General features: G+C 33.4%; 1 protein-coding gene across 1 annotated transcript; it reads right to left on the reverse strand.

The window, feature by feature from the left end:
- Nucleotides 1–11,844: 11,844 nt before the first annotated feature.
- LOC127796493 (protein terminal ear1) lies at nt 11,845–15,391 on the reverse strand. The gene is made up of 5 exons (XM_052328652.1): nt 14,300–15,391; nt 13,386–14,061; nt 13,089–13,208; nt 12,856–12,997; nt 11,845–12,757 (listed from the first exon to the last, which is right to left on the reverse strand). Exons 1-5 carry the CDS (start codon nt 14,991–14,993, stop codon nt 12,380–12,382), a joined length of 2,010 nt encoding a protein of 669 aa, XP_052184612.1. The 5' UTR covers nt 14,994–15,391; the 3' UTR covers nt 11,845–12,379.
- Between the last annotated feature and the right edge of the window lie 1,275 nt (nt 15,392–16,666).

Consider the following 16,666-nt stretch of genomic DNA (forward strand, 5'->3'; position numbering starts at 1 on the left):
TTTAAATTATTCTTATTTTATATATATTTTAATTATTTTAAATTTATTTTTATATATTTTTAAATGTTATAATTTTATATATAGCTTAAATGTTATAATTTTATTTTTTAACTTTATTTTTATTTGTTGTTTTCTTAAAAATGTGACATGTCTTAAATGTGGTAATTAATTGTTAGGAGAAATATGTAAAGTCATGTATGTATAATTAACTTTTAAAATTTGATTATTATCATTTATATAATTAATTAATTATTTAAATTATCTTTATTTTATGTAGTTTAATTAATTTAAATTTATTTTCTTATAATTTTAAATGTTATAATTTTATATATAACTTAAATATTATAATTTTATTTTTTAACTTTATTTTTTTGTTGTTTTCTTAAAAATTTGATCTATCTTAAATGTGGTAATTGATTGTCAGGAGAAATATGTAAAGTCATATATGGATAATCAATTTTGAAAATTTGATTATTATCATTTATATAATTAATTGATTCTTTAAATTATTCTTATTTTATATATAGTTTAATTAATTTAAATTTATTTTTTATATTTTTAAATATTATAATTTTATATATAATTTAAATATTATAATTTTACTTTTTAACTTTATTTTTTTATTACTTTCTTAAAATTTGACCTATCTTAAATGTAGTAATTGATTGTCAGGAGAAACATGTAAAGTTATGGATAATTAATTTTGAAATTTTGATTATTACCATTTATAATTAATTGATTATTTAAATTATTTTTATTTTATATATAGTTTAATTAATTTAAATTTATTTTCTTATAATTTTAAATATAACTTAAATGTTATAATTTTTTTTAATTTTTTTTTTTACTTCTTTAAAAATTTGATCTATCTTAAATGTGGTAATTAATTATTAGGAGAAATATATAAAGTCATGTATGGATAATTAATTTTGAAAATTTGATTATTATTATTTCTATAATTAATTGATTATTTAAATTATCTTTATTTTACATACAATTTAATTAATTTAAATTTATTTTTTATAATTTTAAATGTCATAATTTTATTTTATGCATTGCTTATTGTATTACATGTTAATTTAGGTTTATTTTTTACATGATTTCGGGATAGAGTTATGTGCTTTTTATTGTTCGTCTACCCTTGAATGTATATAAGGAAATCTTTTAAAATTTGTAATCCTTTTGTTGTATTCTCATGATTGTAACACGATTATTTTGTTTATTTTTTACTTTTTTATTGTGATTTTCATTTATTGTAACTACTAAATTATACAACTTTTACTTTAACGATTTTGTTTTTTTTTACGATATCCATGCATTGCATGGGTGATCCACTAGTTGTTATTAATGTTTCATTCATCACGCTGTTATCACTTAATGTTTGTAAACAACCTTTTGATCACGCTGTTATCACGGTATCACATACCTTTTTAATTTCTTGTGGGATTTGATTTGATAAAGGCATTGACTTCTACCAAATATAAAAACACATGGATTTGTGCAACTAATGTTTTTTTTTTGCCATTAATTGCTTCATTTTCGTTAAACCATCCAGTTTGAAATGGTGTTCTTGTGTGTCTTGCCTTTCCATCGGGAATTTAACATTATCAGTCAAATTGAAGTATCATTATTATTGTGGATACTTTTGCACTTGTATGCATGTAGATAAAACTATGTACTTGTTTGGTTATGTTTTTGGTAACTATTTTCCAATTTCAAAACTAAATAATCTCAATACTACTCTTTTGCTAAACTGTTAACAAAAACTATTTTTAACTTTAAGTCTTATGAAAATAATATATATATTTTTTTATTCCAAAAGACATTGTTATGCAATTAACAAATTGGAGAGCAGAATTATATTCAATGTCAGATGCTGGAAATATATTAAGTTAGCTTGTTTGACATGAAGCTTCAACTGCCTTGATCCTTCTTGCCTTTGCATTTGAATATAGAAGCTTCAACGGTCTGCTTATGTGCTAATTTCTAAAATTAAATCTTAACAAATACACAGTATCATTAATCTCATAAAGGGTTCTCATAGAAACAAAGACAAAGTGATAAAGTTCTAGATCTCTTCCCGTCTTGTTGGTTAATCTAAGCTAATTTTAGGATCAATTTAAGATATGTTTTGTTATGTTACTGTTGAGTCAACTTACTCATATTAATTAAGTTTTGATAATTAATAAAAATATTTTTATGATATAAATGTATTTCTTTTTAATATAAAAAAATAAATTTATTTTAAATTAAAAATGGGTACAAAAAGTAAATTTATTTTGAATTAAAAGTGGATTGTCTTTAAACATGTTTATTTCTTTTGATAATTTATGTTTTAAAAGTTTATATTTAAATTTTCATTTATTGATAAATACTTTTATTACTTATGTAAAAAGTATGTTTATTTTGAATTAAAGGAGAATTACTTTTAGACATATTTTCTCTTTCTCATACAAAAAGTAAATTTATTTTGAATTAAAGAGAATTAGTTTTAAACATATTTTCTCTTATTCATGCAAAAAATAAATTATATTTTCTTGTTTTAATCATTTATGTCTCAAAAGTTTATATTTGAATTTTCAAATCTTGATTTCTCATGCACAAAGTAAATTTATTTTGAATTAAAGGTGAGTCATGTTTTCTTATTATTTGAGAAAATTTAAATATTTTTTAAATTTTAAATTTCATATCAACCCTTTCTTTAGTGGCTAAAATGCTTATAAATACCCTCAAACTCATTTTTTGAGTATTCATTGCACATATTGCGCATTCAAAGCTTCCAAAAATTCTCAATTCACCCTCTCTCTTGAGTAGTCGTATCCTAAGGGACCAACAATTAATATTTAGGAATTTTGCAACTGTTGAACTTTAGTTTTATAGTATTTTTTTCGTTTATATTTTCAATCAGTATAACAATAAGGATCTTCAATATTGGATTAGTTTTATAGTTATGAATCTTATATGATTAAATACGTGGAATTGCTAATGCAAAGAATCTTTTGATCTTCAATAAAAAAAAAGATTTTTATTTATAACGACAATTAATTATAAGATTGAAATCCCTATTAACGATAGTCTGATAACAACATAAACATCCTTTGCTTAGTCAACCAATTACAAGTCAACTTTTGTATCAATGCTTGTTTTCTTAACATTCATTTACTTAGTCAACTAGTCAAAGTTGATTCATATAAGCAATATAGGTTTAAGTAAAGATTCATTTGTGTTAACGATTGTATATTTATTTGCTTAATATGTTTCCATGTGTTACTTTTATGTAGAGCGTGAAAAGATATAGAATATGGATCGTAAATAGGTAAAGAACTCAAATAGGGTATCTCCTCAGTATGTGGCAGGGATAGAAGAATTTATAACTATTGCAAAACAAAGTTTGAATTATCTGAGGTTAATTCTATGCCCATGCTTCAACTATGCTAATAGGAGGTTGCAAAGTATAGATGTCATTAGAGCTCATTTAATTAGAAAAAGAATTAATGACTCGTACACAGGATGGTGTATCATGGTGAGAAAGAACCTGAGAAGGAAGGAGGTGTGGGTAATGAGGAATTATTCAATGAGCAATTTGGTGGATTGGGAGAAAGATTGCACGATACAGTTAGTGTTGACCTTTTTAACATTAGGCCTATTAGTGACTTCTTTGGAAATGAACGACTAGTTGTTGAAAAGGTCCGTTATGAGAAGTTATATGAAGCTTTAAATAATCCTGTATATAATTGATGTGAAAACTTCTTTGCTTTGACCTTTGTTGTGAAACTAATGAACATAAAAGTAATGAACAAGTGGAGTGATAATTCATTTGAGATGTTGTTGAAGCTTTAAATAATCTTGTATATTATTTTTTTTCTAAGTTAAAACTTCTAATATAAGGGTTGGTTGGCAAGTTTTTGTCCTTGATTCATTTCACTTTGTTTTAGACACATGTAACAAGTTACATTTAGTAGCAACATGTTGATTAATTTTGTATTATTTTGGATCATCCATTATTATTGATTATAATAAATTAAAATTTTCAAATAATGTTCTACATTTGCTATTTAGCAAAACAATTGATTAAGAATATGTTGTATTTTTTTTTTATAAGAACAAATGATGCAAGAGCCAAAATAATTCTACAGAAAAAATGACTGATAAGAATATCTTACCACTTGTTTGGTTGAGGGCGATCTCCTAATACTTCCAGGGCAGTATGTACTAATGAAGAGTTCAGTCATCCAATATACAATTAATTGGTTGAAAATTTGAACTAGTATAAGTCTCTTTTTCAAGAATTCCTAAGAAATGTAAACATGCTATGATAAGTGTTGATTGAGAAGAATATTATGCCTCTTTCATCTATTTCACATGTACCATCGGATTATAATTCAGGATGATCCCACCTTGGCCTATCTCACCTCGACCCATTCGACTCCAGCCTTTCCTTTCATTCTGCTGAATAGGAGTTTGATGACGAAATTTAATAATTTGTTTTATGTTTTTTTTTTCATATATGTTTGAGCTTTTTAGGTGACTTTTATGACTTTTTATGTGCGTATATGTTTGAACTATATTGTAATAAATGTTGCAACAATTGAAATTTTAAATATAAAATTTTATTTTTACCCACACAATATGTTTTTTATCCACACATATTGAAATTTTTTTATATTATTACCTACATATAATCTTAACTTTACCTACACTTAAACAAATATATGTGTCATGACACATCATCATCCAATTAAAGTCACATGATCATATCATCAACCATGTCGTTATTACAATTTTTTGACATAAAAATATTTACACATACATAAATATTTACTTACACATATATGTGTGGGTAAGACCATTTCCAACCCAAAACTTCAAAATAGTGTAATTTTTGCACTAAAATAATGTAACTTTCACATTATCTTATCAAGTCGTCTCCAACTCATTACACTAAAATTTATACCAAATAAATAGTGTTATTTCTATTTATTTATTTATTTAATTCATAATAATTAATTTATTTTAATTTACACCAAATAAATAGTGTTATTGTTGATGTTGTTCTTAACTTTTGAAGTTTTATGACATAATTTATTTTATGTTGTTAAATAATTATAATTTTTATACTTAATTTTAATTCATTATGTTGTTCAAAATAATAGTCAAATTAAATACACAAATTAAAATCAAAATCAATAATTATGCATATTAAAACAAAATTAAGAGAGGATATAATAGCAATAATATTTTTTTATATGAAAATGAGAGGGACAATTTGGCCATAATTTTCCACGGCATTTATGCCATGGGTGAAGAGTGTGGCGTCCCACTATTTATTACACTAAAATAGTGTGATGTTTTGCCGTCCCATTAGAGATGGTCTAATATATTAAGTTTTATCTATACATAAATATGTGTGGATAAAAATTATTTTTTAATCCTCCTTTATTTATATATGTGTGTGTGTGTGAGGGTAAATTTCTCAAATTCTTATAATGAGAGAATTGTTATGTTAGTTTTCCACTATTTTATTTTTATTAAAAAAAAGACTTAATATGTTATTGCAAGTAAGACAAGCATAGCATTAGGGTTTTAACTAATGGAACTTGTAACTTGCTTGGCAGTAGTTTAAACTGCCTAGCTAGTTTGGTCAATGCAACCAATGTCGGTAGTACGTAGAAAATTTTAATGGTAGACTGGTGAGAAGGTGCTGCTTCTGAATGTTTGCAGGCAGAGAGAAAGAATAAGAGTGGAGAAGGAAGCAGAAGAGATAAAAAAGAGGGTGAGGGGAAGAACTGTTGAGACAGGAAGCACGGCAAAAGGATTGACTTTGTCTAGCATGATGCTTGTGGTTCCTATGCGGGTGGGCCTTTGTGAACTTAACACTGTTGCTGCTTTCTATGAAGTGTCCTCAGAAAGTTCTCACAAATAAATATGACCCTTTGTATTAAACTGAAGAATTTTTGCTTTTTATGGGCCAAAGATCTCCATGTTTCTGGCAATCCTTTCCTTTATGTGTATTGGCAGTGAATGGGACTTGTCCCCGCTTGCCATAATTGCACTTTGGACCCACCCATCATAATAGTAGTTTTTTTTCTGGTCGACATCAGCATTAAATGTGAACTTTAATCTGGACTTTAAGGGGCGAGTTCAGGCTGAACCTTACTCTGTACTTTAAATGGTTGGGTTGGGGATGGGTTTAATTTTTTTTTGTCACTAAGCTCCTCTCCAATTTAAGTTGTCAAATCATCTATCAACTAGCCGTGAAGCGAGAACTGCTTCACGGCGAAGGAGGGGCTGATGATGTGACATAAAACAAGGGCTCGATAGATTTGGCCATTTTTTAATAATTAAAAAATATATAATTTTTAATTTTTAATATATAAAATGTTAAATTTTAATATTTTAATTATTAAAATTTATTACTTTAAGTTATTATTGTAATTTAAAATAAACAGTTATTAACGTTATAAAAAAATTATATTAGGATGACATATTAAATTAAATTTATGATATAAATATAATATTTAGTCCTTTAATAATTAAAAATTTAATATTTAATCTTAATATAAAAAAATTAAATTTCATAAAGACTTAAAAATTTCATAAAAAAAATTTAAAAATATTTTTTTTAAGAAACTTAAATTTCATGAAGAGGCCTAAAAATATTCATAAAAAACTCTAAAATTTCTTTAAAAAAAGTTTGAAAATATTAAAAAAAAGGACTAAATTTCATAAAAAAAACTTAATAGAAATTGTGATAACAGTAATTCAAATGAAAAGTAAACAAAATTTTCGTTGAATCTATAAACCTTGTTGATAAACAATCAAATAAGGACTTAAACAAGAAATGATAAAATAAAATTTATCAAATTTTTAATATTTTTATATCTTTTTAAATTAATTTTTTAAACCTTTTTATGAAATTTAAGTTTTCTTTTTTCATATTAGGAATCTAATATTAAATTTTTTAATTATTGAGAAACCAAATATTAAATTTTTTAGTTATTGAGAGACTAAATGTCATTTGCATGTATTAAGTCTAATTTGATGTATCTCACTGATGTGATATTCACTCACAGAAACAAATGCATTCATGCACGCGTTAATATTTTATCACGATAAGAATTTAAAATAATAATTTCTTATAGTTGAGATATTAAATTTTAATACTTTGCACACTAAAAAATAAATATTATATTTTTTAATTATTGAGAAGTCACTATGTATATTAAGCCTAAAAAAAGAGAGAAATTTTTTATGAAATATCTTTTATGATAGTGATATATTTTGTGTAAGATAAAAGGGTTTATACTTTGAGACATGCGCTCAAATCTTGTTGTCTTAATTTTAGATACTTATTTATCATACATTATTATATGTTAAATGCATGATTCTCTTACATGAGAGAATATTTGTTAAAATGTATAAAATAAAATTAGAATATTTTTTAAATGAAGATATAGAATAGTCAATATAAGATTAAGAAATATTTTAATATTTTTATTAAATTATTTATTAAATTTTTTAAAATGCATTAGAGATATATGAGTTGTTTTTTCTTATATGTAAATTTTTAGATAAATTTATTTTGAGAAAAATAGATAAATTTATCTGAACAATCGCGTGGCTTTTTTTTAGAGGATTGTCAGATAAATTTAACAAAAATAATAAAAAGTTTTTTTTATCTAAAATACTTTTCATATCTCACTTTTTTCGGTTCATATCTTAATTAACCAACCTATTTGATTATTTAAAGAGAAATATTTAATTGATTAAGAAATGATTTTTAGTTATTTTCCCTCACTTTATTGATATCTTCCATAATGCTGATTATTCTATCATTTCATTCTTTAAAAACCACCAATCATAGTTTTAAAGAAGTTACTTCCATTGCCCTAGGGGATGGCAAAGTGATAAAATTTTTAAGTTTTTTTTAAAGGTGTCAGGGGATCAATTTTTGGTGAAGATAAAAATATTTTATTTAGATAGCGTTTGTTAAAATGAAAAGGATAAGAGAGTATCAAAATAAGGTCGAAATGTTTTTCGGACCAAGATATGAAATAGTCAATATAAGATTGGAAAACATTCCAAGATTTTTATCAAACTGTTTGTTAAATTTTTTAAAATGTACTAAAGGACATAATCATCATTTTTTTCTTATCTATAAAGATCAAGATATATTTACCTTGAAGGAAAGGAAAGATAAGTATATCTTGAACAATCAAAATAAGAGGTCATTAATGACTTTTTTAATAATTATCAGATAAATTTAACAAACATGTTGGAAATGATAAAAATTCGAGATGCATTATATATTTTGATTTTTTCACCTCATATCTTGATTAACAAACGCTTTCTTAATGGGGACTAACCACGTGTCTACTTGAAAATGTATAAATTTGTGACGACATTCAATTTATCCGGAGATCAAATTAGGAGAAAAAACGGATCTCTTCCAAACCTAAGTTCAAACACCTAGCTCAACAAAAAAAAAAAATACTTCCATTGCCATGCCCTTGCACAAAACAAAGGCAGGACCATCCTCCACTCCAACCAAATCCAAATGCCACCTAAACTGTGCCCAGTAATCCAAATTGCACAGGATGTTAATATGTTATGTTGCTGTGTGTTGGCCATTTGATTGTTAAGAGATGACTCTCTTTAAGTATAACATATAATTAATTATTTTCTAACCCAATATTGGTCTCTCTCTCTCTCTCTCTCTCTCTCTCTCTCTCACACACACACACACACACACTAGCTTCTAGCTACCCTTAGGAGTGTGATTATGTGGGTGGCGACAGGGAAAGATCATATGGTGTCCCCAAGAAAATATAAAAAATAAAAATAAAAATAAAACCACGTTATTGTTCTTAGTCTTAGTAAATTATTAAGATGTTTGGAGTTGGAGTTGGAGTTGGAGTTGGGTCTTCCCGACTTCCAAGTTCTTGGTGACTGCGAGTGTCTACCATCACAGTCATAGAGAGAGAAAGACAAAAACATTATTATGGAAGGAACATCAATCTCCACATTCATATATTAAAAAATCATCACTCTTACCCATCTCTTCTCTTCAATATATATATATATATATATCACATACATTATTATTAATAATAATAATAATAATAAGGGTAATGATGCAACCTTATATAGTAAAACTTAAAAGACAAGACAGCCGTACGACTTAATTGCTCTTTCCAAAGCAAGCAACCCACCTCCCTCTCTCGCCCGCCGACGCCGAGTACTCTCCTACTTTACTCATCACACCTTGATTTAATAATAAATATTTTTTGTAATAAATTAAACAATTTTATAATAAAATTATTATAAATTATTATTATTATTATTAATTTTGAATAAGTTTATTTTATATTTACATATACTATTAATTAATAATAATAATAAAAATATAACAAGTGCATCTTAAAGTATAAATATAATATATATATATATTAATAGAAAGCAAGCATTGAAGCAAAAGAGAAGAGAATGGAGGAAGTGGCCAACCGTGTGACCTTGATCCCCTCAAAACCATCGCACGCACACCTTCCTCCTTCCCCTTTCCAATGTTATTTTTAATTTATGTTTTTTAATTGAATTTCAGCCTCAGCCGCAGCCTCATGGCTGCTGCTGCTGCTGCTGCTGCTTCTTCTGGCCTCAGTCAAAACCCGTTTTTACATTTACAAGAACAAAAACAACACCCTTTTTACAAACTTATAATAATAACATTTTAAAAAGGTCTGTGAGAGAGAGAGAAAGAGAGAGAGAGAGAGAGAATGGAGAACAGAGAATCCAACTTCTTGGTGTTTCCAATCAATCTTCTTATTTTAATTTAATGGAGATATACTTGAAAGAGTGCGGGGATAGCAACTCTGGAAATCAAATCTCAAAGCCAATAGGCGGCAGCAATAGGTGGTGTGGTGCGATTTACTAAAATTACTGTACCCAAGTAATCAATGACACTTGCTTGGATGAGAAATCTTATACCAACTTGTCTACTCCATCGCCTCACCTCACCTCCCCTCTCTCACACGCCCAAGTTCCACCCTCTCTTCCAAAACTCCTCCTGTTTTGGGGAGATACTTGCTAACGAAAAGCATCCTCTTCCTCTTCATGCCACCATCATTTTTCTTTCTCCGCTCAAATCTTTTTCTTCCATCTCCTCCATTTTCTTTATATAAATGGGGTTTTGCAACTCTATATATATATATATAGTAATTACAACAGTATGTATTATTAATTTATATATAGTAATTTATATAAGTGGATTCGGGGGGGCGGGGGGAGTGAAAGCAAATTGAAGAGTTGGGTTGGGATGAATGAACAGATACGAGGTTAGGTTAGGTTTGAATTGTGCAAAGACGAAACAGGCCTCTGCTGCATTCTGCAAAGCCCCTCCCCTCCCTGCTGCCTGCGACTGCGACTGCGACTGCGAAGTGGCAGTGGCAGATATATGCTGTCCACGTGGCAACACCCCGCGCCACCACCATACCTTCACAACAACAATAAGGTACAACTTCGCTGCCCCACCCAAAGTGTCCAGTCCCCAAAAACATGTTGGGTAGCAGCAGTGACATTTTCCAAACCTACACGGCTAAACTTGCCATTTTACAAATAAAACTAAATTTTAATTTGTATTATAATAATTTAATCTCTATTGTATACATACGGGTAGGTAGGGTGGAGGAGAGCGATTTTGTTCACTCCTTTAACGGGGTAATCATCATCTTCATTATTTATGTGAGAATGAAAAATAACAAAATGATAATCAAAAATTATTTCATGTCATACCGTTATTTTTTATCCTCACATAAATTCATACCGTTCTATTATTTTTCACTCACATAAATAATGAAGGTGATGATCACCCGTTAAAGTCGCACTCGGGGTGGAGAGCACCTCAGACTTTGTTTGAGGAAGGCAGCAAGTAAAACAAAAGAAACGACCAAGGAAAGTGGTATTGACTCTCAACTCAAGAGCCCTTCAAAAGGAAGGAATGCCCTATAGGGGGCATAGCATCAGAGGGCTAGGCTAGCTTGTGTAGTCTACTTTCTGGGAAAATAAGATAGTAAAGAGGGAAATGAGAAAATGAAAACCGAAAAAGGGTGTGGAGTGAAGGAAGATGATGAGAAGAGGAGAGAGGAGTCCAGCTGTTGCCTATTCTTTTTTGTTTTTCTCCTTTCTCGCGAAAGCTTAATCAAGCAACTGAACATCTTCTGGGTCAACCCATGTCCTCCCATGCAAACAGGTGTATCGTTTGGAAGCTCGGTTATCCACGCTACGTATACATTTATAGAGAGGGAGAGAGAGGGGGGGTGCATATTCTTACCTGTATATACATATAATCATATGCATACATATTTGACCTACCAGTGGCCAGGGCAGGACCTTAAGCGCCATCTCTCTCTCTCTCTCTCTCTCTGTGGCTGGTGGTGTTGTCTTCTTCCTTTTCTGATGCAAATATCATGCATATGTCTTTCCTTCCCATCTTCTCTCACCCATGTCTTTGAGATGATGGATCAATAAAAATCAAAATCGAAATAGTATGGTGTATATAAGAACTTTCAAGATTATAAATTAAAGTTCCAAAAATAAATTCAACTTTAATATTGATACTGCTACGTAACTTAAAACTCATATAACGTAATATAAAAGAAATGCACTTCGGCATCACGAGTGACGAAACTAATTAACTGCGAGTAATAATGCTATAAGAAAAAAACAGGGTTTTATATCCACCAGGTCCTTCCTTGTTCATTCATGGAAATGATTCAAAGGAAATCTTGTACAACAAATACTCGGCTAAGAACACCATTTTTCTCGACTTATGCAGCTAATTAACATGGCCCAATGCTCCATCATCAAGTTGATAAAAGGCAGGTGGAATAGATGCTTTAGTGTTCCCAATGTATTTCAATCCAAATCAAACACACACACACACACACACAAAAGAGAACAAAAAGCATTAATCAAACAGAAAGCCCGATTGCCAAAAATCCTCAAGAATAATACATATATGCTTAAAAGCTGTAAACACATATCCCCTCTTTCAATTCATCTTACTGAAATTGCAACAGATAGAACTAGAGAGAGAGAGAGAGAGAGGGGGGGGGGGGGGGGGGGGGGGGGGGGGGGGTTCGGAGCTCAACAAGAAAGAAACCCAACGTTTTTCCATCCCCTCTCGTCTCCTCCATTGGGCTGTTGTTTGCCAGTTATAGCCACAGCCAGTAGCAGTTGTAGTGCCTAGATGTAATCAGATATAATACCAGAAAAACAAATATCATGATACATATATATATATAGATATATCCTTCTCCACCTCTCTCTCTCTCTCTCTCTCTCTCAATCAAAGCTTTCATTTTGAGTGACGCACACTGCAACTCTACTCTAGGCTCCCCCCCCAACTATTTACTTTTTCTTGGGCATCACTGCCATCATCGCCGCCGTTTGGGAAGCCACGGCCGCCGTTGCTGATGCTGCTGCTGCACCTTTCCTCATTAATACACCCATTTACTTCTCTTTCCCATGGCCCATTTCCACCGCCAGTTTCCTCATCATTATCCTCATCATCATCGGCTTCGGAGTTCTTGGAACTAAGGGCCGGAGGAGACTGAAGATAAACGGTGGTCCGGCAGACGATGGGGGTAGGCTCCGTAACCTGCCGTCCGTCACGCGGCGGCGCGAACACCACCGGCAGGTACTCCTCCGCCTCGCACGGGAACTTCGAGTTCTTGAAGTGCTCTTTCAACGCCTCCAAACCCTTCCCAATTTTTCCAGTGCCCGTCAAATAAATAAACATATGACCAGATAGATGGATCGATGTATGAAATGATATTTTATGTGAGATGAATGTGCTACCTGCAACCGAGCATAGGTGACTTCACAGATTTTCTTCGAGTTGAAGACTTCCCAGCTTTGAAGATGAAAGGCCTTGTAGAGCCTCCAGGCTGCCTGCGGGGAGGTCATGTTCACAAACCCGTATCCCACATTGCATTTGTTGCTGTTTCCAAAACCCAAAACAATTAAATCATCAAATTGAAAGAAAGATATATAAAAATCTGAGAGAAGACAGAATAAGAATAGAAAATCACATGAAATCAATGGGGAGGTATACGAAATCGTAGGAGGACAAGGGCTGGTCATCGGCGTTGGCAATCTGCTCGTTGCAGTGAATGCAGTGGTTGTCCAGCATGTTGAGCAGTAGCTTCTGACTGCACCACCAACCCGGTCAACATATACAATTCCAAAATCATTCAATAAACCAATACAATAACAACTACCCACATTGGCCAAATTAAATATGAGAATTAATCAGGCAGGTCCCTTTAGATTTTAATTAGATATAAAACTACATATACAGCAACGAAAGAGAGGGAGGTGCCCATAACCTGTACTTGTTGGGTATGTTCTTGATCATGACAGTAGTTCTGGAATCTTTGCAATTCGATTCCGCAATGGCATCTTCGTTTATCAAGAAACGAGGGTCGAAATTCTTTGCCTGTCTTCCCTTCAATGGCCGATTACTCTTGGAAGCCTGTTGTTGCTGTTGCTGTTGCTGCTCTGCACCGGAACACGAATTTTGACCCTTCTTTGTGTTCTTCTTCAATGGCACTTTACTACAGCACTGATCTTCAGCTCCATTTGCATTGACACACAGGGAAGCCATTGAAGATTGAACAAGATCCCCACCATTTGCACTTCTGTTTCCTCCATTCACGTTAGGGTTTCCCCGATAAAAGCTCGTCTTCTTGGTGTAGGATTGAGTCTGAGAATTGTAGCAACGAGGCGGCAAGCTGTCGACGGAAAACGGCGGCGGCGGCAAACGCCGGGAATTCCGTGCGGGACAATTCGCGGCGGAGCTGAAGTGTTTGGTTGTATTTTGTGCGGGTTTGAAGAACTTCCTCCCATGACCGCCAGGGCGGCTAAATTCGATTACCACACGCTTGCCGATAATTTCCTTTCCGTTCATCTCTGCAAGAGCCTTGGCTGCGTCTCTAACATCGTAGAACTCTACAAACCGTTGGTGACGTTTCAATGGCGTCTCTCTCAATTCCTTCACTGGACCTGGAATGGGAAATTGAATCAAACTCACAAGAGAGGAGAAGAGAAGAGAAGAAAAGCCTTCCTTCAAACTTCAAAACCCTTAAATCCCAAAAAGTTGTTGGTCATGGAATGAATTAGTACACTATTATCTCAAAGTTATTAGGAATGGAATCAACACAGAATCTCAATAAGATCTGAATCAAATCAAAAACCAAATCAAGAAAAGATAAGAATATGTAATAAGATGCAGAATTCATACCAAAAGCTTCGAAAATTTCTTTAAGAGTAGAGGTGGAGACCTCCGAGTCCAGATTGAAAATCACGAGCGTCCCTTGGTTGAGACCGTCGGGAACCCCAGACATCACCGGAATCGTGAACTGTGCCCACACAGCATGGCCGGCAACGAGGCCAGGGCCCGGCGGAGGCAGCGGAGGGACCAAACTCTTGGGCTCAAACACCGAATTCCGCGCCAACAAGGCCTCAAAGTGCTTCCTCAGCCGGCTCTGCTGCTGCATGTGCTGGTTCCGAATGTCCAGCACCGCCGCCTGGGCGTGGCGGAGGTCGTAGAAGTGAACCGTCACGAGGCCGCCGGCCACCCGCTCCATCTGCACCGCCCTCACGTCGCCAAAAACCTCCAATTCTCGCCTGACCTCCGACTCACTCACGTCTGTCGGCACGGAGCTCAGCAGCAGCGTCCTCGTCGCCGTGGTGCAGGGCGGCGGCAGCGGCGGGCTGGGGCTAACGTACGCCGAAGAAGCCGCGAACTGGGGGTACACCAAGCCGTCGCAGAAGGGCGGGGCACCATATGGAGGTGGAGGAGGAGGCGGCGGAGTAGGGTATGGGTAATAAATTTGGGGTTGAAGCAAATGCATTTGGAAAGGGTTTCCGGGGCGGAACTCCTCCGCTCGAGGGTCTAAACTCCCAGGAAACCTAACGAAGCCGGGGTCTCCCATGCCGGAGAACCAGTAAAACAAAAAGGGAAAGTGGTTTGGCGGCGAAGTCAAAGACAGGTCAGCGTGGCTAGAGACGACGACGGGTGGTTTCCAGGCTCCCCTCTTATATTCCACCACTACTTCTCCAGCTTCCGCAGTATACAACAGTAGTCTACTCTAGGCTCTCTCTCTCTCTCTCTCTCTAGGCCTCCCTCTCACACACACACACACACTCTCACTCGTTTCCTCTCCCGTGAAAAGAGACAAAACAAAACAACTTGGGCTTCCTTTTTAACCAGTTCCCATATTAAACCCCATATGATGAATATATACCCACTCTTTTCAAATTCCAACTTTACCCTTTTCTTCATCTTGTGTTTTGTGACTGACTCCTCCTCCTCCTATATATCTCACCACCACCCACCATTCCTCTTATATTTTAATTTAGGAGGGTCGCGCAGAAATGAGGTGTACCGGCGGGGCAGAGGAGCATTTCAAGGTGGTGATAGTACATTGGGAGGGATAGGGACCGTACACGTGGCAAGGGAGGGAATGTTGTGTCTTCGTGCGAGAGATCAAAAAAAGGCATCCAGCGACCGCCAACTGGAACGTACGTACAACACCCCCCCCCCCCCCCCCCCCCCCCCCAACAAAGCTGATAGACCTCACTCACCCCTCACTTCCTCTCACTCGTCAGATCAATATATATTCAATATACATATATATATATATAGAGAGAGAGAGAGAGAGAGAGAGAGAGAGAGCTGGAAATTGTGCTGCTTTTCATGCTGCTCACAAGCATAGCATAGCATATAGCATTTATGACTCACTCGCTCTTTTCCCTGCCTGCCTGCCTGCCTGCCTGCCTGCCTTTCCTCTTCGTTCGTCCTGCACTTTCTCATTTTCTAAATTTGGTTACATTTAAGGGATTATCAGTATATTACATTTCCCTGATTAGTTGGGCTCCCCCCATTTCTTTTAATTCCTGCTTTGCCCTTTCTTTCTTTCTTTCTTTGCTTTTTCACTTATTAAGTATCATCAAGATTTCAAGTGAACCAACGGAATGGCCAAATAAGAATTTCACCGGAATCCGTGTCCAATTTTGTAATCTCCAAAGTAATTGTGCTATCCCTCATTTCCTAATCACGCTGCTGTTTCCTTGCCCATTTGATTGATGGAATTATGAGTTGTGGGCGGAATTACGGGATGAAAGAGATAGTGGAGGCGGTGGCCGAGGCTTAGTGGTGGCTGTTCCTCCTGCTGCTGCTGCTGCTGCCGCCGCAGTAGTGCTGTCGGTGATGGCCGCCCTGCTAATGTGGGATGTGGCCGACTCTTTTTTTTTTTTTTTATCTCTTTTTTATCCTTTTCTTTCATCCTTAGTAAACACAATCATCAGAGTATTTTCTTCCATCACGAGCTTTATTTGCTTCTAAATGAACCCAGATTGTTTTCTATTTTAATCTCTTAATTGAATACTTAAAGATTATTCCAAACATGCATGTATCTGGATTATTAGAAAACAAGAAAGAAAGAAAGAAAAAAACATGCATCCATGTGTATTAATTGTGATAAGAACGTTGTTGTTTCAATGCACCCAAAAAAAAAAAATATATATATATATGACAAAAAGGGAACACTTTTAAAATCTTCCTTTGATGTGCATATATATATATATCATCACTAATGGTGAGTCT

The sequence above is a fragment of the Diospyros lotus genome, chromosome 3, assembly GCF_014633365.1.
Source record: "Diospyros lotus cultivar Yz01 chromosome 3, ASM1463336v1, whole genome shotgun sequence".
NCBI classification, from domain to species: Eukaryota; Viridiplantae; Streptophyta; class Magnoliopsida; order Ericales; family Ebenaceae; genus Diospyros; species Diospyros lotus.

What these genes read in the sequence shown, in the direction of transcription:
- LOC127796493 (XM_052328652.1), bottom strand. Translation starts at nt 14,993, where the DNA reads ATGGGAGACCCCGGCTTCGTTAGGTTTCCTGGGAGTTTAGACCCTCGA. An exon ending in AACATACCCAACAAGTACAG is followed by an intron (nt 13,209 to 13,385) that starts GTTATGGGCACC and finishes TTGGTGGTGCAG; the next exon opens with TCAGAAGCTACTGCTCAACA. An exon ending in TACCTCCCCATTGATTTCAT is followed by an intron (nt 12,998 to 13,088) that starts GTGATTTTCTAT and finishes TTTTGGAAACAG; the next exon opens with CAACAAATGCAATGTGGGAT.